The sequence below is a fragment of the Jaculus jaculus genome, chromosome 10 (assembly GCF_020740685.1).
Source record: "Jaculus jaculus isolate mJacJac1 chromosome 10, mJacJac1.mat.Y.cur, whole genome shotgun sequence".
NCBI lineage: Eukaryota > Metazoa > Chordata > Mammalia > Rodentia > Dipodidae > Jaculus > Jaculus jaculus.
In genome coordinates, this window is record NC_059111.1 from 90,984,983 (window position 1) to 91,009,043 (window position 24,061).

Here is a 24,061-nt window from a genome sequence, read left to right on the forward strand (position 1 = left end):
GGGGAGGAGGCTGCTGCCTGTCAGTAGTCTCAGCACTTGGGAGGCAGTACCAATGGGATCCCTGTGGCAGGTTGACTGAGAGCTCCAGTTTCAGCAGGAGAGACCCTACCTTAGGAAATAAAGGTAAAGCAATTGAGAAAGACGACCCAGTGTCAGCCTCTGGCCTCCACACCCACACATGCACACACATCTCACCTGCGTATGAATAGACATAGGAGTATGCATTCCCAAGCACACACCACAGGCATATATGTGGAAGAAGAAAGTAACCAAGCGGGTTGGGGAGAGAGATGGCTCAGTGGTTAAAAGTGTTTGTTCTACAAGCTTGCAGATCGGAGCTCAATCTCAGCACCCACATAAACTGAAGGCAAAGTGCCTCATGCTCTGTAATCCCAATGCCTCTGGCAGTGGGAGGTGGAGGCAGAAGAATCCCAAAGTTTGTAGGCAAGCTCCTATGACCTTCTCTGGGGCAAAAACAATAGGGGACTGGAGAGATGGCTTAATGGTTAAGGTGCTTGCCTGTGAAGCCTAAGACCCAGGTTCAATTCCCCAGGACCCACGTAAGCCAGATGCTCATAGTATCACATGTGTCTGGAATTTGCTTGCAGTGGCTACAGGTCCTGGCGCGCCCATTCTCTCCTCCCTCCACTCATAAATAAATAAAAGACAAGTGACGTGAATTTTTTTTTCTTTTGGGTTTTCGAGGTAGGGTCTCATTCTACCCCAGGCTAATCTGGAACTCACTTTATAGTCCCATGCTGGCCTCAAACTCACAGCAATCCTCCTACCTCTGCCTCCTGAGTGCTGGAATTAAAGGCTCTCTCACCACATCTGGCTCTCCAGTTTGGTATTGTATGTAACATACATCAATTTTTCAAAAATATTTTTCTTCATTTATTTGCAAGCAGAGAAGGAGAGGAGAGAGACACACGGAGAGAATGGGTACACCAGGGCCCCCAGCTACTGCAAACTCCACATGCATGTACCACTTTGTGTATTGGACTTTACATGGGTACTGAGGATTTGAACTCTAGTCATTAGGCTTTACAGGCAGGTGCCTTAACCGCTGAGCCATCTCTCTAGTCCATAACTCAGGCTTTTTTTTTTTTTTGAGGTAAGGCTTCACTCTAGTCCAGGCTGACCTGGAATTCACTATATAGTCTCAGGGTGGCCTCAAACTCACAGGGATCCTCCTACCTCTGCTTCCTGAGTGCTGGGATTAAAGGTGTGTGCCACTATACCTAACTCATTAATATTTTTCAGTTAGAGTGAGTGAGTGGACAAATTTTATATAAAAACATCTTTTTAGAAAGTATTTTTATTCATTTATTGACAAGCAGAGAGAGCGAAAGAAGACAAAGAGAAAGAATGGGTGTGCCAGGGCCTTCAGCCACTACAAATTCCAGATGCATGTGCCACTGTGCATCTGGCTTTACGTGGGTACTGGAGAATTGAACCCTGGTTGTTAGGTTTTTCAGGCTACCTCCTTGACCACAGAGCCATTTCTCCAAACTGAAAACATCTGTTCATTGCTTCCTCAACATTTAATGCATGTGTGTGTGTTTGTCACAAAAATAGTTGGCAGTAAACATGGAACACTTTCCCTGCTCTGCTTCCATTCAGAGAAAATCGTAGAATATGCTGTATTTTTTCTCATATTTGCTCAAAAGCAGCTTTAAAAATTATCTTTTAGGAAGCTGGGTGTGGTGGTGCACACCTTTAATCCCAGCATTTGGGAGGCAGAGGTAGGAGGACCAATATGAGTTCAAGGCCACCCAGAGATTACATAGTGAGTTCCAAGTCACCCTGGGCTAACGTGAGACCCTACCTCAAACACCTCCCCCAAAGCAAAAAAATTATCTTTTAAGGCTAGAGAGATGGTGGCTTATCAGTTAAAAGTGCTATTTGCAAGGCCCAACAGTCCAGGTTTGGTTCCCCAGTACCCATATAAAGCCAGTTCACAAAGTGGCACTTGTGTCTGGAGTTCATTCACAGTAGCAGGAGGTCTTGGTGTTCTCTTTCTCTCAAATAAATTTTTATTTTTGTATTTTTTCTATGAGAGAGACAACAAGAGAGAGAGAGAGGGAGAGAAAATTGGCGTGCCAGGGCCTCCGGCCGTTGCAGTTGAACCCCTTTGCTATCTTGTGTGCATATGCGAACTTGTGCGCTTGTGTCACCTTGTGTGTCTGCCTTACGTGGGATCTGGAGAGTTGGACATGAGTCCTTAGGCTTTGCAAGCAAGCACCTTAACCACTAAGCCATCTCTCCCAGCCCTCTAATAAATATTTTAAAAAATATATCAGGGGCAGGAGAGTTGGTTAAGCAGTTCAGACACTTGCCTGGAAAGCCTAATGACCCAGGTTCAATTCCCCAGTACCTCAGTACCTACATAAAGCCTTATGCACAAGTTGGCACATGTGTCTGGAGTTTGTCTATAGTGGATAGAGGCCATTCTCTCTTCTTTCTCTATCTTCCTCTCTCTCTCTCCCAAATATTTTTTTAAAATAAAGGTGTGGTGGTGCACACCTTTAATCCCAGCACTCAGGAGGCAGTGATAGGAGGATTGATGTGAGTTCGAGGCCACCCTGAGACTACATAGTTAATTCCAGGTCAGCCTGGACCAGAGTGAGACCCTACCTCAAAACAACAACAACAACAAAAAAATCATGTTAGCATCAGCTTATACAAAAAATAGCATTATGGAGTTTCTTAGAGTTATATCTGTTGAACTTAGCAACTTCTGTTTTCTTTCTTTCCCCCTCTTTTTCTTTCTTTCTTTCTTTCTTTCTCTCTCTCTCTCTCTCTTTCCTGTCTTAGCTACTTAAAAGCCTTTGTGCCTTGGAAAAGATTATTGTGCAGTATACCACCTGTCTCCTAGACCACTGTCTCCTTCCCTCTTCCTGCCTTTGGTGCTGGGGATTAAACCCAGAGCCTCAGACTCTGGGTGCACACTCTGCCATGGAGCTATGTCCCAGCTGTCTAGAGACATAGTAATACCAAAGTGCATAAAGACTGGACCCTGTTCTGATCATCACTCTGATCTAAAGTTCAACTCAGCAAAAACGTTTTTAGACTTGTTTTTCTAAATGTAGGATAATTGTTTTACATAATCTTTGCTTCTGAGGAATTTATAATTTATTTGGAAAAGAAGAACAAATTGATGAAATAAGTGGAGGCAAATGAAATATTGGTTTTCAACTTTGTTCAGTGTTCTGTGTGCCTGAGGCTTGATTATAGAAAGGTGAATATAAATATATTTCTCTTCCTTCACAGCCTCTGGGAAAGATCATACACAAGCCAACAAACATTTTAGCATAACAAATGTAATAATTTATTTATTTACTTTTTTTTTTTTGGTTTTTTGAGGTAGGCTTTCACTGCGGCTCACGCTGACCTGGAATTCACTATGTAGTCTCAGTGTAGCTTTGAACTCACAGCGATCCTCATACCTCTGCCTCCGAGTGCTGAGATTAAAGGCGTGCACCACCATGCCTGGCAAATGTAATAAATTAAGGTACAGTACCACTGTCCACATAGAGATGAGGAAATTGAGATTCAGTGAAGGCCACTGGCTTGCTCAAGTAGAACCTGGATTCTAGCCTAGACGTTATGAGTGCTCTTCCTACCTCTCCCACATCACACTCTCAGTGTTTACTGAGTGCTAGGAAGAGACAGCTGAGCTCTTCTTTTCAGGTTAAACATGGCACATTAGTAAACTACCAACTGATTATAGTTTGTCTAATGACACTCATTTATGTAGCAACTGTGTACTCACCTTGTTAATTGTACATATCTACCTTAATGTATGAGTGAGGTGCCACAGAACTGAAGGGGCCCTGCAAGAGCTGCAGGGGCCTAGCCAGGGTTGCTGTTTCTTCTTGCTGCTGGGGACCCTTGAAGCTGGTAGGATGGGCCAAGGAACAAAGGGAGGGTTCTGGGCCTGCCTAGCAGAGAGGCTAACTTAGCCATAGGGAGTGGGAGAGAGAAGGCTGTCTAGTGAAAAACGGGCTGTGAAATGCTTAGCCCAAGACTTGGTCCTTGAACAGAACAGTAAGGAACATAAAATACCCTCAAGCAAGGTCTGACTGATATGGGCAAGAGCGACTCATAGAGTCGTTGTTGTTTTGATTTTAGTTGCTCAGCAATATGAGTAAATTTTCAGTTCTTGTTTAAAAGTATACCCTAGAAAGTGGAATTTTGATTGAAAAGTCCATAAGGCCTTAATAGATAATTATTAATAGACATTACCAATGTCTATTGGTAGAGCATATTTATAAGGCATCTAGCATCATCTTAAATATTAATTAACATTATATTAGTAACTATTACTGACATGAACGTAGATCAGTCTTTAGGGTAACAGGCAACTATATAGCATTTTTAGTTTATGTATTTTGGCCTCTTTGGTTATGTAGCTACACAGGGGCTTGTGTAGACTAGTATAAGAAGTTGTAAAGATAATAGAAATACTATATAAAGTTTTGGATTTATTTTCCTCTAAAATAACCTGACCATTTTGAGATTTTAAAAAATATTTTCAGAAGCAATTTTTCTCCATTTTTTTAGAAGTAACTTTTCTTAGTAATGCTTTAAATAGAGTAAAAGATGTTCTTTGAGATAAATATAAGGATAGTCTTTGAAAATATTTAGAATAGTATTTAAATTCTCAATTTTGTTATGACACCTTGAGTCAGTTTTCCTTTTAACATAGTATAGAAAAATTCATAAGCTTTATATATGTGTGTTTTTTATTTATACATAACTCATTCACATTTGTTATTATATTTATGTAATTCTCTAATATTCACAGTTTAATTTAATTTGCTTGTGTTTTTTTCTTCTTTAAAGACAAAAAAATTTGCCCTGTTAGCTTCTGGATTATTCTTCCTCTTGTTCTTGAGAATTTTACATTGTCAGCTATTTTCTTGTTTATCATGCTGTGTCACTTCCTGAGAAAAATCTTCTTTAGTCTTTAAAAATCCATCATGTGAAATAAAAATGGACACTACCTCCCTAAAATTTTTAGTAGTATTGTGTGAATGTATAAAATAACCTAAGCAAATAAAACTTGCATCATTTTATGACTCCTTCCTGACTCCCTTCTAAACTTCAAATGGTTGTTGCCTAATTTTGTTGGTGCTTTTTACCTGTGGGCCACTTGTGGAAGACTGTCCTCTTCTTTCCTAGGCCACAGACCCCCCCCAGCACGCAGTGGACATCGTTGTGTGGCGGATAATACCAATCTCTATGTGTTTGGGGGTTATAACCCAGACTATGATGAATCAGGAGGGCCAGATAATGAAGATTATCCTCTCTTCAGAGAGCTTTGGAGGTATCATTTCGCAACAGGCGTATGGCATCAGATGGGCACAGATGGTTACATGCCCCGGGAATTAGCATCTATGTCACGTAAGTGCAAGAGGTTCTGAACTTTTGACTTTATGAACTGTCTGAAAGGTCAGGTTCAGTATCACAAGTTGCTTGTTAAAAATTTATAATATTGTAATGTGATTAAGCCTTGTTAATAGATAGGTGTTTTAGGCCAGGCATGGTGGCGCACGCCTTTAATCCCAGCACTCGGGAGGCAGAGGTAGGAGGATTGCCGTGAGTTCACCCTCAGACTCCATAGTGAATTCCAGGTCAGCCTGGGCTAGAGTGAGACCTTACCTCAAAAAAAAAAAAAAAAAAAAATAGGTTTTAGTGTAGAAATAACACAAACACTGGATGGTAACTTAGAATCTCTTATTCCTGAGTGTGAATTTAACTGAGTACCATTTCCATGGCAAAGCCAGGCATGGTGGCGCACACCTTTAATCCCAGCACTCTGGAGGCAGAGGTAGGAGAAATCGCTGTGAATTCAAGGCCACCCTGCAAATACAGAGTAAATTCCAGGTCAGCTTGGGCTAGAGTGAAACCCTATTTCGAAAAATAAAAAAAAGAAGGAAGGAAGGAAGAAAGAAGGAAAGATCGAGCCAACATTTCTATGCCAGATGAGTTTTTGTTGTTGTTTGTTTTTTGTTTTTTAAAATAGAGTTTCACTCTAGCCCAGGCAGACCTGGAATTCACTGTGTAGTCTCAGGGTGGTCTTCAGTTCTCAGAGATCCTCCTATTTCTGCCTCCTGAGTGCTGGGATTAAAGTCATGCACCACTATACCTGGTTCCAGATGAGTTTTTATTTATTTTTATTATTTATTTATTTATTTATTTGAGAGAGAGAGAATGAATATGAATGGGCAAGCCAAGGCCTCCAGCCACTGAAAACTCCAGACACATGTGCCACTTTGTTTATCTGGGTTACATGGGTACTGGGGATCGAACTTGAGTCCTTAGGCTTGCAGGCAGACACCTCAACCACTGAGCCAGCTCTCCAGCCCTATTATTATTTTTATTTTTATTTTTCGAGGTAGGGTCTCACTCTAGTCCAGGCTGACCTGGAACTCAGTATGCAGTCTCAGGGTGGCCTTGAACTCACAGAGTCCACCTACCTCTGCCTCCCGAGTGCTGGGATTAAAGGCGTGCGCCACCACAGCCAGCTCCCTATTATTTTTTTTCTAAATTTTTATTAACACCTTCCATGATTATAAAAAAGTACCCCGTAGTAATGCCCTCCCTCCCCCCATTATTATTTTTTATCTATTTATTTTTTAGTTTTTCGAGGTAGAGTTTTGCTCTAGCACAGGCTGACCTGGACTTTACTATGTAGTCTCAGGCTGATCTGGAACTCATAGCAATCTCCCTACCTCTGCCTCCTGAATGCTGGGATTAAAGGCATGTGCCACCACGCCTGGCTCTCCAGATGAGTTGTTTTAAAATATTTCTATTTATTAGAGGGGGTGGAGAGATGGCTCAGCAGTTAAGGTGCTTGCCTGCAAAACCTATCGACCTGAGTTTGATTCCCCAGTACCCATGTAAAGCCAGATACACAAAGTGGCACATGTATTTTGGGGTTCATTTGCAGTGGCAGGAGGCCCTAGAGCACCCACCTTCTCTCTCTGCTGGGCTTGGTGGTATACACCTTTAATCCTAGCACTAGGAGGAAGGGGTATGAGGATCGCTGTGAGTTCCAGGCCAGCCTGAGACTTCATAGTGAATTCCAGGTCAGGCTGGACTAGAGTGAAACCCTACCTCACAAAACCAAAAAAAAAAAAAAAAAAAATTATTAGGAGAAAAAGAGAATGGTCACACCAGGGCTTCTTGACGTTGCAAATGAATCCAAACATATGTGCTACTTTGTGCATCTGCCTTCATATTGATTATTGGGGAATTGAACCCTGGGTCATTAGGCCCTGCAAGCATGTGCCTTTATTTTTGAGGTAGGGTCTCTAGCCCAGGCTGACCTAGAATTCATAAAGTAGTCCCAAGATGGTCTTGACCTCATAATGATCCTTCTACCTCTGCTTCCTGAGTGCTGGGATAAAAGTCATGTGCCAAAATGCCTGGCTGTTGTTTTCTTTTTTTTAAATAGAATTTTTCTATTTGCATGTAGGTGTTATACATGTGTGTAGGCATGTATGTGTGCATGTATGTACAGGACAGGTCGTTGTTGGATGTCTTCTCCAAGCATTCTCCATCTTTTTTTTTTAATTATTTGCAAGCAGAGAGAGACAGAGAGATACATACAGTGGGAGAGAGAGTGAGAGAGAGTGAGTGAGAGAGTGAGAGAGGAAGAGACTGAGCATGCCAGGGCCTCTTGAATCTGCAAACGAACTCCAAATGCATGCACCACTTTGTGCATCTGGTTTTATGTGAGTGTTAGGATTTGCAGGCAAATGCCTTACCTGCTGAGCCATCTCTCCAGCCAAAAATATATTTTGTGGGGGAGGTTGGTTTTGTTTTTTGTTTTTTCAAGGTAGGGTCTTTCTAGCCCAGGCTGACCTGGAATTCATTATGTAGTCTCAGGCTGGCCTCGAACTCAGTAATCCTCCTTCCTCTTCCTCTGCCTTCTGAGTGCTAGGGTTAAAGGTATGTGTGCCACCATGCCCAGCTCTTATTTTGGAGATAGGGCCTCTCACTGAATCTGAAGCTCACCTATTCAGCTAGACTAGTGAGTCAACAAGTCTCAGGGATCCTCCTGTCTCCACCTCCCCAGTGTTGGGATTATAGGCACATTCAGCTTTTACACAGGAACTGGGCATCCAAACTCAGGTCCTCATGCAGCAAGCAGTTGACTCACTGAGTCCAGCTTCCATATGAGTTTTCTTTAGTTGTTTTATGTATGTGTGTGGTGTGTGTGTGTTTGTGTGTGTAACTTGCTGCTGCAAATGAATACAGCTGTTCAGTTTTACATGGGTGGATAGGGAATTGAACCTGGCCCAACGAGCTTTACAAACAAACACCTTTAACTGCTGAGCCCTCTCCCCAAGCCCCCAGATGAGTTTTAACTTTAATTTACTTCCTTGTAACATAGAATTAGTAATATCTCAGAAGGTTCAGTATAAAGGCAGAAATTAGTCAGAGATGGACAAATGGGGTTGTCCCTATTGTAACTAATTGCTCTTGAGGGATGCACCCTCCCTTGCTCACACCACCCCTGTGGTGCATGTAGTGCACCAATTGCCATTGTACCAATGAAGAGCCGAGACTTTCAGGAGGCCATGAGGCTAGTGGCTGAGTTCTGGCCGTGAAGCCAGATTTACTGGGATTGAATCATAGATTGACAAGGCTCTTTTGTTTGGAAACCCTCAGCAAGTTATTTTTAAACTGTCCTCATGGATGTGTTGGCACATGCTTGTATCCCAGCATTTGAGAGGTTGAGGCCTGAGGATTGCTATGAGTTCAAGGTCAGCCTGGGCTACGTAGTGAATTTGAGTCCAGGCTAGGCTACATAACAAGATCCTGTCTCATAAAATAAAGACAAGAAATAATGAAAGAAAAATCAAGCCGGGCGTGGTGGCACATGTCTTTAATCGAGCACTTGGGAGGCAGAGGTAGGAGGATTACTTTGAATAAAGGCCACTCTGAGACTGCATAGTGAATTCCAGGTCAGCCTAAGCTAGAATGAAACTACCTCAAAAAAACAACAAAAAAAGAAAAGAAAAAGAAAAATCTGGTGCTGGAGAGAGGACATACGTTAAGGCCATTACCTACTAAGCCTAAAGACCCAGGTTTGACTCCCCAGTGCCCCCGTAAGTGAGATGCACATTGTGGTACATGCTTCTGGAGTTTATTTGCAGTGGCTAGAGGATTTGGTGTGCCCATTCTCTCTCTCTCTTTCTCTTTCATAAGCAAATAAATAAAAATTAAAGTTTAAAAAATATATATTTAATTTCTTTATTTGAGAGAAAGAGGTAGAAAGAGAGAGAGAGAATGGGCATGCTAGGGCCTCCAGCCACTACAAATGAACTCCAGATGCATGCGCTCCCTTGTGCATCTGGCTTATGTGGGTCCTGGAGAGTCGAGCCAGGATCCTCTGGCTTTGCAGGCAAACGCCTTAACTGCTAAGCCATCTTTCCAGCCAAAAATATATTTTGTGGGGGAGGTTGGTTTTGTTTTTTGTTTTTTCAAGGTAGGGACTTTCTAGCCCGGGCTGACCTGGAATTCACTCTGTTGTCTCAGGGTGGTCCTGAACTCATGGTGATCCTCTTACCTCTGTCTCATGAGTGCTGGGAACCAGCTTAATAAAATATTTTTTAAAAAAATGGAAAAAAAAAAATCAAGGTAGCCAGGTGTGGTGGTGCATGCTTTTAATCGCAGCCTTGGGGAAGCTGAGGTAGAAGGATTGCTGTGAGTTAAAGGCTAGCAAGGAGACTACACAGTTTCAGGTCAACCTGTGCTACAGTGAGATCTTACCTTGAGAAAAGAAGGTTGGAGAGATGGCTCAGAGTTTCAGGTGCTTGCCTGCAAAGCCTGACAATCTGAGTTCGATTTCCTAGTACCTGTGTAGATCCAGTGCGTCTAGAGTCTGTTTGCAGCAAGTGGAGGTCTTGCAGTGCCCATTCTTTCTCTTTCCTGCCTCTATCTACTCACAAATAAATAAAAATAAAATTAAGAAAAAGAAATAAGAAAGGAAAAAGCAAGAGGCAGGGGATATGGTTCAGCAGTTAAAGGCACTTGCTTGCAAAGCTTGCCTGGGTTCAACTCCCAGAGTCAGATGCACAAAGTGACGCATGCATCTGGAGGTCATTTGCAGCAGCACAAGGCCCTAGCATGCTCATACTCTCTCTCTTTGCTTGCAGATACATAAATAAAATTGTACTTCAGATACTTTTATGTATTTGTAAGCAGAGAGAGCATGAGAGAGAGGGGAAAAAATGGGTGTATCGGGCCTCTTGTTTCTGTAAACAGATTTCAGATGCATGCACCATTTTGTGTGTCTGGTTTTATATGGGTACTGGGAAATTGAGCCCAGGCCTTCAAGCTTTGCAAGCAAGTGCCATTAACCACTGAACCATCTCTCCAGCCCCTGAAAAAAATGTTTTTCAAAAAGAAAAATCATTCTCTGTGTCTGTTTCATCACCTACAAAAATGGAGAAGGTTGGTTCTGTAGCTTAGTGTATAAGGGCTTGGCTGGCAACACCAAGCCCTGGATTTGCTCCTAGCATCAGAGACAGCTAGAGGGAGAGGTAGAAGGATAGCAAAAGCTCCTTCCTTGTAGAGTTGCTGTGAAAATTAAGTTAGGGAGGCTAACCAGCTTTCCTTAGGTCACATCGGAATTTAAATCCAACTCTTTAGCTCTAGAACTCAGACTAATACTGTATCAACTAAGGAATTGGGGGAGGGGCTACTGGAATGAGAGAGAAGAGAGGCAAGGGCGGAGAGGAGGGAGAAAGGTAAGAAGGATGTGTGTATTGTGGCAGGAACAGAAGAGATAAAGATAGAATACCAAAATTACCAGCAGGATATTGGTGTTTCTTTTTATCTGGTGGAGGAAATGTGGGAAACTGTAATTTAAAATGCAGAGATCACTGGGCATGGTGGCACACACCTTTAATCCCAGCACTCGGGAGGTAGAGTTTGAGGCCACCCTGAGATTACATAGTGAATTCCAGATCAGCCTGGACTAGAGTGAAATCCTACCTCGAAAACCCAAAAATAAATAAATAAATAAATTAATTAATTAAATTAAATGCAGAGAACATTCCCCTGACAAACACAAAATGATCTTTTGTTTTGTTTTTTTTTTTTTTGTTTTTCGAGGTAGGGTCTCACTCTAGCTCAGGCTGACCTGGAATTCACTATGTACTCTCAGGGTGGCCTCGAACTCACGTCAATCCGCCTGCCTTTGCCCCCCGGAGTGCTGGGATTAAAGGTGAGCACCACCACGCCCAGCTCAAAATGATCTCTTAATCCCCCACCCTTTGTCCTACAGTCTTGGCCAAGGTGAAGATGATTCATATTTTCCTCTGCTTTGCTGTGAAAGCAAACTGTCTTGAGCAGCAGTAGTATACTTTTGCTCATAGAACTTGGCATTGCTAAACACACTTTAGTGAGCTCTACAAATGCATTTTGACTAAGTGTGATGTATCTCACTGTGAACCATGTGATATAGTACATGTAGTGTAAATGACACCATTTTCTGCAGAATTTTGTACATAGGTGTGATTTGGCTGCGTAATGAGCTCATTCAGTAGCCGACTGAGCTTTCAGGTATTCCGTGTTCATGTGGGAGCCCCTTGCGGATAGCCGTTACCTAAGTGGAATTTGTGCTTCTTCCTCCCCAGTCGTGCTGCATGGAAACAACCTGCTAGTGTTTGGAGGTACAGGCATCCCATTTGGTGAGAGCAACGGCAATGATGTCCATGTCTGTAATGTGAAGTATAAGAGATGGGCTTTACTCAGCTGTCGGGGAAAGAAACCCAGTCGTATATATGGACAGGTACCAATCTGTGGCCAGTTATAGTGAATGTGTTTATATTTTTCTAGATTGTATGCAATATTATAATATACTGCTGCCCTTTTCTGTGGTTAGTATTTCATTTTTCAGTTTTCATGTGAAGTTATAAGTTGCAAGTCTTACCATTCTCCTTCCTATGTTTACCACTCAGTTATTTTATTCATTTATTTATATTTTTTTGAGGTAGGGTTTTACTTTAGCCCAGCCTAACTTGGCTTACCACTCACGTCTTAATTCAGTTTAGGGTCATGATCTAGACCTGCTTAGAAGTTTCTTTAAATGATAAACATCAGAAAAAGAAAATAAATGATAGACTGTACTTTTAGCCCCTCGTGAAAGACTGGGCTATAGTCTTGTTCAAATCTGGTCTGGTAATGGGGGTCTATGAAGAACTTTCTCTCCTAAGCAGGGCAGTTCATTAAGAAACACAAGTCAGGTGTGATGACTCACACCTTTAATTCCAGCACTGGGAGGCAGAGGTGGGAGGATCACCATGAGTTCAAGGCTATCCTGTGACTACATAGTGTGTTCCAGGTCAGCCTGGGCTAGAGTGAGACCCTACCTTGAAATAACAAAAACAAAGAGAGAGAGACACACACAAATCTGAATATAAATATTATGTATTGTATGTATTATGTGGAAATAGTTTAGGCTGCAGTGTTTCAACCTCAGGTTTGTAAAGTTATATCCAGAAAGATAAAAATCAGAGATACTTGCTAAGTATAGAACAGTCATACTTGGGCTTCTGTCTCAACTAGCTGGCATACATTTCTGAGCTTTAGGTTTCAAAGAGACACAGTCTAGACCACACCATATTTCACCACAGGAGCCTCTTAAGCTCTAAGACATGATGTGGCCATCCATGATAATAGTTGAACTTACCTTAAAGAAGAGTCTGATGGAAAATGTCATGGTATGGTCAGGTCTGGGCTTCCTGCAGGTTCTGGTGGCATAGTTTCCTATCTACTGCGGCTTCTGAGCTTAGAAAGAGAAGCAGCTTTCAATGGAAATGCTGCTATCCACAACCTCTAAGAACAGTGTAGCTACGGACTTTTCTCTCTCTCTTTTTTCTTTCATTTCTTTTGTTTTGTTTGTTTTGTATTGTTTTTGGTTTTTGAGTCTCTAGTCCAGGCTGACCTAGAATTCACTGTGTAGTTGCAGGGTGGCCTCAAAGTCACAAATTCACCACGATCTTCCTACCTCTGCCTCCCTAGTGCTAGGATTGAAGGTGGTGCCCTACTACCTTTCTCTCCCTCTTTCTTTCTTTCTTTCTTTCTTTCTTTCTTTCTTTCTTTCTTTCTTTCTTTCTTTCTTTCCTTTTCTTCCTTTTCTCTTCTTTTCTTTTTTCTTTTTAAATACAAGAGAGCAAGAGCAAGAAAGAATTGGCACACTAGGGCCTCAGCCACCATAATTGAACTCCAGACACATGCACCACCTTGTGCACATGTCCTTGTGTCTCCTTTGTGTGCTTCTGGCTTACATGGGACTTGGAGAGTCTAACATGGATCCTTAGGCTTTACAGGCAAGTACCTTAACCGCTAAGCCATCTCTGTACCCCTACCTACCTTTCTTGATAGAACATGCCAACCTTCCAAGCTTTCTTTTTCTAAGGGCAATCTGTAGGTCCTAAAAAATCAGCCTCTGGGTTCTCTGTGTTCCTTTAAGGGCTGATTTATCTGTTTTTCATTTCTTCATTTATTTATAGACAAGGTCTTACTAAGTTGCCCAGGCTGATCTCAGCCTTTTTGGGTAGTTGGGATTATGAGTTTGTGACAGCATACTCAATTTTAGAGGCTGATATTTTATTTATTTTTTTTATTCCTCAAGTCTTCAAGTGTTATTTTATTTTTTTCTTTTGTAGAATACACATTTTACTGGCAATCCAGATAACAAGTATATAAAGGAAATATTAAAACTTTCTTTTGGCCAAAGTCAAAATAACCTGTGCAGATTGGCCTCAGTTTGGCCCAAAGAAATGGTTTTGAATCATATAAATCTTTTAAGAAAAATAACTGTTCAAAGGGATTCTCCTAGCTTATAACCATTTTCAGAGTATATTTCAAAAAGTATCGAGTACATCACCTTAAAAATGTTCTTTTTTTAACTTTTTTTTTATTTTTAAATTTTTATTAAGATTTTCCATGATTATAAAATATATCCCATGGTAATTCCCTCCCTCCCCACCCCCACACTTTCCCATTTGAAATTCCATTCTCCATCATATTACCTCCCCATTATAAAAAATGTTAATACCATATGGCTTTATGAAATAACTTCTAAAATTTCTAATTTTTTATTTAAAAAGGATTGCAAGTTTTAAATAAACTGCTAGCAACATTTTTTTTTCACTTAAAAATGCTTATTTCTGGGAGGCTGATATTTAATTTTTTGGCCTTTTAGTAACTTTTTTTGTTTTTGTTTCTGAGGTAGGGTCTAGCTCTAGCCTAGGATGACCTGGCATTCACTATGTAGTTTCAGGTGACCTTGAACTCACAGTGATCCTCCTACCTCTGCCTCCCAAATACTGGGATTAAACTTGCACACCACCACACCTGGCAATTTTCTGGCTTTTTAAAAGATATATTTTTAAAATTATTTATTTGTTTGAGAGCGACAGAGAAAGAGGCAGAGAGAGAGAGAGAATGGGCGCGCGAGGGCCTCCAGCCACTGCATACGAACTCCAGACGTGTGCGCCCCCTTGTGCATCTGGCTAACGTGGGTCCTGGGGAATCGAGCCTCGAACCAGGGTCCTTAGGCTTCACAGGCAAGCGCTTAACCGCTAAGCCATCTCTCCAGCCCTTAAAAGATATTTTTATATATGAAAGATTATGACTATGGGCCTGCCAGGACCTCTTGCTACTGCAAACAAACTCCAGATGGATGTGCTACTTTATATTTGGCTTTATGTGGGTACTGGGGAGTTGAACTCAGGCCATCAGGCTTTTGCATTGCAAGCAAGTGCCTTTAACTGCTGAGTCATCTCTCAAGGCACCCCTGCCCCCTTTTTGAGACAGACTTTTTTAAAAAAATATATTTTTATTTATTTGAGAGAGAGGGAAAAAGAGACAAGAGACAGAATGGGCACACCAGGGCCTCTAGCCACTGCAGACAACCTCCAGATGCATGCACCCCCTTGTGCATCTTGCTTACATGGGTCCTGGGGAATCAAACCTGGGCCCTAAGTCATCCCTCCAGCCCAAGACAGTCTTTTTCTTTATTTTTATTTATTTATAGAGAGAGAGGGAGGATGGGCACAACAGGGCCTCCATCTGCTGCAAATGAAGTCCAGACGCATGTACCACCTTGTGCATCTATTAAGACAGTCTTATTATGTAGCCCAGGCTGACCTAGAACTTACTATGAGACCCTCAATCTGGTCTCAAACTGGTGATCTTCCTGCTTCACCCTCCTGAATGCTGGAATAACAGGCAAGCACCACTATGTACAGCTGAGTGTGATGTATATTTTTTAATATTTAAAAATTTTTTATTTATTTGGGAGAGAGAAAGAGAAAGAGAAAACGGGTGTGCCAGGGCCTTCAATCATTGCAAATGAACTTTAGACACATGTGTCACCTTGTGCATCTGGCCTACTTGGGTCCTGGGGAATTGAGCCTGGATCCTTTGGCTTTGCAGGCAAGCACTTTAACCACTAAGCCATCTCCCCAGCCCATCTGATATTTTAAAGAATGAAAAGAGCAAAAGAATTTGCTAAAAGCTGATTTGGGGCCATCTGCTAAGTTTTCATCTTACAATCAAGTACTAATGAGTCTGTCTTGTTCACCCTCTGCAGGCCATGGCCATCATCAATGGTTCTCTTTATGTCTTTGGGGGGACAACCGGCTACATTTACAGCACAGACCTGCACAAGTTAGATCTCAATACCAGAGAGTGGACGCAGCTGAAACCAAACAACCTGTCCTGTGACCTGCCGGAGGAGAGGTGAGGTGCTGGGATTAAAGCATGTTGAGTCTTTCTTGTTGACGTTTGACTTTTTTTTTTTTTTTGGGGGGGGAAACATCGGGAAAACCAAAGGACTTTTTAAAAAGAAAAAAAGCTAAGTAGGGGCTTGAGAGATTGCTTAGTAGTTAAGTCACTTGCGTGCAAAGCCTAACAATCCAGGTTCCATTCCCTAGGACCTATGTAAAGCCAGATGCACAAAATAGTACATGCATTTGGAGGTCTGTTGCAGTGGCTGGAGGCCCTAGCATACCCATTCTCTATACACACCTGCCTCTTTCTTTCTCTCTCAAATGCCAGGCATGGTGGCACACGCCTTTAATCCCAGCACTTGGGAGGCAGAGGTAGGAGGATTGCCATGCGTTCAAGGCCACCCTGAGATGACAGAGTTAATTCCAGGTCAGCCTGGCCCAGAGTGAGATCCTACCTCAAAAAACCAAAAAAAAAAAGATCTGGGCTCGGTGTGGTGACACATGCCTTTTTTGTTGTTGTTATTTTTATTTATTTATGTGAGAGTGACAGAGAAAGGGGCAGAAAGAGAGAGAGAGCAAGCGAGAATGGGTGTGCCAGGGCTTCCAGCCACTGCAAACGAACTCCAGACGCATGCGCCCCCTTGTGCATCTGGCTAACGTGGGTCCTAGGGAATCAAGCCTCAAACTGGGGTCCTTAGGCTTCACAGGCAATCGCTTAACCGCTAAGCCATCTCTCCAGCCAGACACATGCCTTTAATCCCAGTAGTTGGGAGGCAGAGGTAGGTGTATCACTGTGAGTTCAAGGCCACCCTGAGACTATCTAGTGAATTCCAGGTCAGCCTGGCCTAGAGAGCGAGACCCTACCTCAGAAAAAGAAAAAAAAAATTTAGAGCTGAGATTGCTGTGAGTTCGAGGCTACCTTAGACTACATAGTGAATTCCAGGTCAGCCTGAGCTAGAGTATGATCCTACCTTAAAATACAAAAAGTAAATTTAAAAAATTTTTATGTTTTATTCACATTTCTTTTTTTTTAAATTTATTTATTTATTTATTTGAGAGCTACAGACACAGAGAGAAAGACAGATAGAGGGAGAGAGAGAGAATGGGCGCACCAGGGCTTCCAGCCTCTGCAAACGAACTCCAGACGCGTGCGCCCCCTTGTGCATCTGGCTAATGTGGGACCTGGGGAACTGAGCCTCGAACCGGGGTCCTTAGGCTTCACAGGCAAGCGCTTAACCGCTAAGCCATCTCTCCAGCCCTTTATTCACATTTCTATGCATCATATTTTTTTGCAAAATAAGTATCTTAAATAATAAACTCCGGATGCATATGCCGCCATGTGCATCTGGCTTATGTGGGACCTGGAGAATTGAGCCTGGGTCCTTAGACTTCACAGGCAAGCACCTTGACTGCTCCAGTCCTTATTTGTATTTTCCACAGTTTTTGTGATAATTTTGTACAAGGGAGGAAATTATTACAGTCTTGTTTTGTTTTGTTTTGTTTTTGAGGTAGGGTCTCAGTCTAGCCCAGTCTGATCTGGAATTCACTATGTAGGCTCAGAGTGGCCTTGAACTCACAACAATCCTCCTACCTCTGCCCCCCAAATGCTGGGATTAAAGGTGTGCACCATCATATTTTACCCAGTAAAATAATTATCTTGATTTGAAAACTCATAGTGAAGAATCTCTGATTAAATACAGGTAGATCACTTATTAAGACTATAATAGCCAGGTGTGATGGCACACGTGTGATGGCTTAGCAGTCAAGGTGCTTGCCTGTGAAGTCTAAGGACCCAGGCTCAATTCTCCAGGTCCCACATAAGCCAGATGCACATGGTGGCATATGATTCTGGAGTTTATTTGTAGTGGCTAGAGGCCCTAGCATGCCCATTCTCTCTTTCTCTTTCCCTCTCCTTCTTTCTGTCTGTAATAAACAAATAATTAAAATGTACAAAAAAAGAAAAGAAAATACAAAAATAAAAATAATAAAATACCTAAACTCAGAAATAACCAAGGTTAACATTTTAGATTATATCCTTATAGCCCAGTTTCTGTGCATGTTTGTATTTGTAAGTTTTAAAGTTTTAAATGAGATTACAGCCCTCTGGTTAGTGCTTATGTAATTTATATCAGTTAATGACCTGAACAGAAGTTTGCAGTGTATTAACCATTCTCTATTATTATTATTACATTATTATTAATTGTATGCTGATCCATTTTGTGTATATTCTATAATCCATTTACTCCTTTTGTTTGTTTTTTTCCAAGGTAGGGTCTCACTCTAGTCCAGGCTAACCTGACTTTACTATGTAGTCTCAGGTTGGCCTGAAGCTCATAGCGAACCTCCTACCTCTGACTCTGAAGTGCTGGGATTAAAGGCATGCGCCACTACGCCCAGATTTTTTTTTTAATTTTTATTTATTTATTTATTTGAGAGCGACAGACACAGAGAGAAAAACAGAGGGAGAGAGAGAATGGGTGCGCCAGGGCTTCCAGCCTCTGCAAACAAACTCCAGATGCGTGCGCCCCCTTGTGCATCTGGCTAACATGGGACCTGGGGAACTGAGCCTCGAACCGGGGTCCTTAGGCTTCCCAGGCAAGCGCTTAACCGCTAAGCCATCTCTCCAGCCCTTTTTTTGTTTTTAAGAAATAAAAGCGGGGCATGGTGTCTCATGCCTTTTTAATCCCAGCATTTAGGAGGCTGAGGAGGAGGATGAGTGTGAGTTCAACGCCAGATTGAGCTATAGAGTGATTTCCAGGTGCACCACCACACCCAGCTCTCATTTACTTTTGACAAACACTTAGGTCATTTCTAATAATTTGTTTTGATAGACAATGATGCAATGAAAATCTCATAACTAAATAATATGTAGATTATTTTCACCTAATTATAAACATTTTATTATGTATTTTCAGATATAGACATGAAATTGCTCATGATGGGCAGAGAATTTACATCTTGGGAGGTGGTACTTCCTGGACAGCTTATTCCTTAAACAAGGTACTTTTTAATTTATTTTAATTTAATTTTAGAGCAAGAGAGACAGAGATAAAGGATAGGCACACCAGGGCCTCCAACTACTACAGACACACTCCAGATGCATGTGCCATTTTTTGCGCTTGGCATTGTATGCGTATTCGGGAATTGAACCCAGGCAGTCAGGCTTTGCAAGGAAGTGTATAAAGAGCAATTCCTTTAGCCCACCGTTTTGTTGTTGTTGTTTTTCGAGGTAGGGTCTTGCTCTAGCCCAGGCTGCCATGGAATTCACTATGTAGTCTCAGGCTGGCTTCAAACTCACTGCAGTCCTTCTACCTCTGCCTCTTGAGTGCTGGGATTAAAGGCGTGCACCACCACACCCAGCTTTTTTTTTTTTTAATAAAGAAATAAAAGCCTGGCCTGGTGTCTCATTCCTTTAATCCTAGCATTCTGGAGGCTGAAGAGGAGGATGAGTGTGAGTTCAAGGCCAGATTGGGCTACAGAGTGATTTCCGGGTCAGGCTGGCCTAGAATGAGACCTTGCCTCATATTAAAAAACAAATATGATGCAGGTGGCACACGCCTTTAATCCCAGCACTCAAGAGGCAGAGGTTGGAGGATCACCTTGAGTTCGAGGCCATTCTGAGACTCCATAGTGAATTCCAGGTCAGCCTGGGCTAGAGTGAAACCCTACCACAAAAAAAAAGGGGGGGATTGCTGGTGAAGATGGCTTAGTGGCTAAGGCATTTGCCTGCACAGCCTAAGGACCCAGGTTCACTCTCCAGGTCCCACATAAACCAGGTGGTGCAGGCCTCTAGAGTTCTTGCAGTGGCTGGAGGCCCTGGCATGCCCATTCTTTCTCTCTTGTCTATCTGTCTCTCTCTCTTAAATAAATAAATAAAAACAAAATATTTGCAAAAGAAAAACCCAATTTTAAAAAAAAATAAAGAAAGGAGAAGAGTAGAGGAGTTGTATAATATACTAAGCAAGCTAACTCTGTTACTTTTGCAGTCAGGTTCGCATTGTTGGCAGAAATCACCCAACCAAGAGCAGCTTGTGGGAAAAAAGGTTTATTTTGGCTTATAGTCTCAAGGGGAAGCTCCATGATGGCAGGGGGAAATGATGGCATGAGCAGAAGGTGTACATCATCCCTTGGCTAGCATAAAGTGGACGATAGCAGCAGGAGACTATGCCAAATACTGGCAAGGGGGAGCTGGCTATAATACCCATAAACCTACCCCCAACAATACACTGCCTCCAGTAGGCGTTAATTCCTAAATCTCCATCAGGTGGGAACCTAGCATTCAGAACACCCAAGTTTATGGGGGATACCTGAATCAAACCACCACAGTTATCTTAGGTATTCGAATTTTTTAATATTTTATTTTTTTAATTTAATTATGAGAGAAGGAGAGAGAATAAACATTGAACACGCCAGGGGCTCTAGCTATTGCAAATGAACTCCAGATGCATGCCTCACCACATACATCTGGCTTATGTGGGTTCTAGGGAATTGAACCTGGATCCTTATGCTTTGCAGGCAAGTGTTTTAACCATTAAGTCATCTCTCCAGCCCAGTATTTGAATTTTTTTATTAAATATTTTATTTTTATTTATTTGAGAGAGGCAGGTAGATAGATAGATGGGGAGATGGTTGTGCCAGGGCCTCCAGCCACTGCAAATAAACTCCAGACACATAAACCCCCTTGTGCATCTGGCTTACATAGGTCCAGGCGAATTGAACCTGGATCCTTTGGCTTCGTAAGCAAGTGCTTTAACTGCTAAGCCATCTCTCCAGTCCCAGTATTTGAATTTTTGAAAAATTTATTTTGGCTGCTCATGGTGGCATGTGCCTTTAATCCCAGGACTTGGGAGGCTGAGGTAGGAAGATTGCTATGAATGAGTTTGAGGCCAGCCTAGGCTAGAGTTAGATCCTACCTTGAAAAATTAAAAAACAAATTATTTTGGCTGGGTATGGTGGTTACATGCCTTTGATCCCAGCACTAGGGAGGCAGAGGTAGGAGGATCATTGTGAGTTCAAGGCCAGCCTGAGACTACATAGTGAATTCCAAGTCAGTCTGTGCTAGAGTGAGACCCTATCTCGAAAAACCAAAAAAAAAAAAAAAAAGATAGGTAAGTAGGTATATAGATATCTCATATATGTGCTTAATTTTCACCTGTCTCATGTGCCTTATCTTAGAGTTAGGAAAGGTCAGAGAAAAGCAAAGGAAAAGAAGGATTTTCAACTAAGAATATGTATTTACATGAGTGTTGTTAAAAGTCTTGTTTCCTGGGCTGGAGAGATGGCTTAGTGGTTAAGGCGCTTTCCTGCAAAGCCAAAGGACCCAGGTTCAACTCCCCAGGACCCACATAAGCCAGATGCACAAGGTGGTGCATGCATCTGGAGTTCGGTTGTAGTGGCTAGAGGTCCTGGAGTGCCCATGCATCCAATTCTCTCTCTTTCTACCTGCTTATTTCTGTATCTCTCTCTCTCTCTCTCAAAAAAAAAAAAAAAAAAAAAGGTCCTGTGTCCTAGGGGGAAATTACTATACTTTTTACTCAGTGTTTGTAACACTGCTGTAAAAAATGAAGTCTGAGCTGGGTGTGGTGGTGCACACTTCTAATCCCAGCACACAGTATACAGAAGTAGGAGGATCACTATGAGGTCTAGGCCACCTTGAGACTACATAATGAATTCCAAATCAGTCTGAAAAAAAAGTTTGTTTTTAAAAATCAGCTTTCTGGCTATCTAAACATAGTTATTTACTTGTGTATGTTCTCTTTTTCTTCTAAGATCCACGCGTACAATCTTGAAACAAATGCATGGGAGGAAATTGCAACAAAACCTCATGAAAAAATAGGTAAATTAAAAGTATTGAATCCTTTGTTTCTCTCAAATATATTTTTTGTTTGGGGGAAGGTGAGTGATTTTAAGTGATACAAGAAATAAAATATTTGCAAAATTTGTATTAAAACTTACTTGTTCTTGGACTGGAGAGATGGCTTAGTGGTTAAGGTGCTTGCCTGCAAAGCCAAAGGACCATGGTTCAAGCCAGGAGTGGTGGCACATACATTTAGTCCTAGCACTCAGGAGGCTGAGGTAGGAGGATTGCTGTGCGTTCAAGGCCAGCCTGGAGCTAGAGAGTGAGATCTTCCCACAAAGGAAGTAAGGGAGGGAGGGAGAGGGAAAGTAACAGGAATTTGAATCAACACCTACCTCTCTCCTGAATAATGGAATTTCTGTATTTATGTGTTTGGCAGGTTTTCCTGCAGCCCGAAGATGTCACAGCTGTGTTCAAATAAAAAATGGTATGGATTCTAAATAATGTTTTGATTCTTCTTAATGTTGTCTGCTAAGAATAACTGATTTTCTAATGGTTGCTCCTCAGAACTTTGGGAAGCATCTGTTTCTTGTAGCTTCCACTTAAAGGCAAACCTCCAGAGTTAGGCCCGTTGTCGCAGCTTTTACAGTGTAGACTGTTGGGTGTCTGGGTTCTCGCAGTTATGAGAGAATGCAAAGGTTGCTGACGAATAAGCTTCTATTGCACCACTTGCTCTTTCAGCACTAGCCTCCACAGATGTCCATGTTATGCTTTGTAATACCCGTCATGGTGAATGCTTATACAGTAGAGCTCTTGGGGACCACTGTATTAAAATTGTTGTAATTCTTGGACTGGAGAGATGGCTTAGCAGTTAACATGCTTGCTTGCCTGCAAAGCTTAAGGACCCATCCATGTTCCATTTCTCTCTAGACTCCACATAAGTCAGACTCACAAAGGTGAGGTAAATGCAAGGTCACACAAGTGTCTGGCATCTGATTGCAGTAGCTGAGGCTCTGGTGTGCTGGTTCTCTCTCTCTTTTTCAAAAAAAAAAAGAAAGAAAAATGTCATTGTCATATCATGAAGTTGATTCTGTTCTCTGATGTCAAGCAAAAGTTCAGGTTGGTACCGGGCATGGTGGCGCACGCCTTTAATCCCAGCACTCGGGAGGCAGAGGTAGGAGGATTGCCATGAGTTTGAGGCCACCCTGAGACTCCATAGTGAATTACAAGTTAAGTTAGCCTGGGCTAGAGTGAGACCCTACCTCAAAAAAAAAAAAAAAAGAAAAGAAAAAGGCAAATGGAGAATGAGCGTGCCAGGGCCTCTAGCCAGTGCAAACAAACTCCAGACACATGTGCATATGGTTTATGTGGGACCTAGAGGATCGAATCTGGTTCCTTAGGCTTTGCAGTCAAATGCCATAATTGCTAAGCCATCTTCTCCAGCCCTGCTTATTTGTTTTCAAGTAGAAATGAAGACAGCATATATCTTGCCTTTTGGGAAGGTTTTGTTCCTGACAAAGAGCTGTACAGATCAAATGTAGTCAGAATATTTTCTTTGGATTAAAGAAAGCCAGGAAGAACCTCTGTACCCAAATTGCACATTGCAGTGAGTGTTTCTCCTAGGGTTAAATGTCCATGTGGAAGACATTGGTCCCTGCAGTCACAAAAATGGGTGCTTTTTCCAAGATCTTATTATTTAAATTTATTTACTATTGACAATTTCTATAATTATAAACAATAAGCCATGATGATTCCATCCTCCCTCACTTTCTCCTTCACAGCCCCATTCTCCATCATATCCCCTCACCTTCTCAATCAATCTCACTTTTATCTTGATATCGTAATCTTTTCCTCCTATTATGATGTGTGTATGTAGTGCTAGGCACTGCAAGGCCATGGATATCCAGGCTGTTTGTGTCTGCTACCCTTCCTTTGGCTTTTACATTCTTCCCACCACCTCTTCTTTAATGGACCCTGAGCCTTGGAAAGTGTGATAGAGAGGTTGCAGTGCTGAGTAGTCCTCCCTCACTTCTCAGCACTGTGGTGACATTTGGGGTTATCCCAGAGGTCACTGTCATCTGAAAAGAGAAGCTTCTCTAACCAAAAGTAAGGGTAACATTAATATATGGGTATGAACATTAAGAGAGATTTTACCAGGCAGTTTGGTGAACATAATATATGCATTTAGTCAGACATTAGTAGGTGTTCCACCCTTAGGGCTCATGACTTCTCCCATCATAGGTTTTCAGTATCAGACATGTGTCCCTTCCTGTGGAGCAGGCCTCCAGTCTAATTAGAAAGTGGTTGGGCCGGGCGTGGTGGTGCACGCCTTTAATCCCAGCACTCGGGAGGCAGAGGTAGAAGGATCACTGTGAGTTCGAGGCCACCCTGAGACTTACATAGTGAATTCCAGGTCAGCCTGGGCTAGAGTGAGACCCTACTTCAAAAAGAAAGAAAGAAGGAAGGAAGGAAGGAAGGAAGGAAGGAAGGAGAGAGAGAA

General features: G+C 42.1%; 1 protein-coding gene across 1 annotated transcript in view; it reads left to right on the top strand.

Moving 5' to 3' along the window:
• Nucleotides 1–24,061, top strand: part of Klhdc10 (kelch domain containing 10) — a 76,166-nt gene that overhangs the window by 40,678 nt on the left and 11,427 nt on the right. The window contains exons 3-8 of the mRNA XM_004661209.3: nt 5,188–5,409; nt 11,661–11,815; nt 15,626–15,774; nt 18,680–18,764; nt 21,534–21,600; nt 22,001–22,048. Of these exons, the coding sequence (XP_004661266.1) occupies nt 5,188–5,409; nt 11,661–11,815; nt 15,626–15,774; nt 18,680–18,764; nt 21,534–21,600; nt 22,001–22,048 (726 nt within the window). The remainder of the gene's footprint in view (nt 1–5,187; nt 5,410–11,660; nt 11,816–15,625; nt 15,775–18,679; nt 18,765–21,533; nt 21,601–22,000; nt 22,049–24,061) is intronic.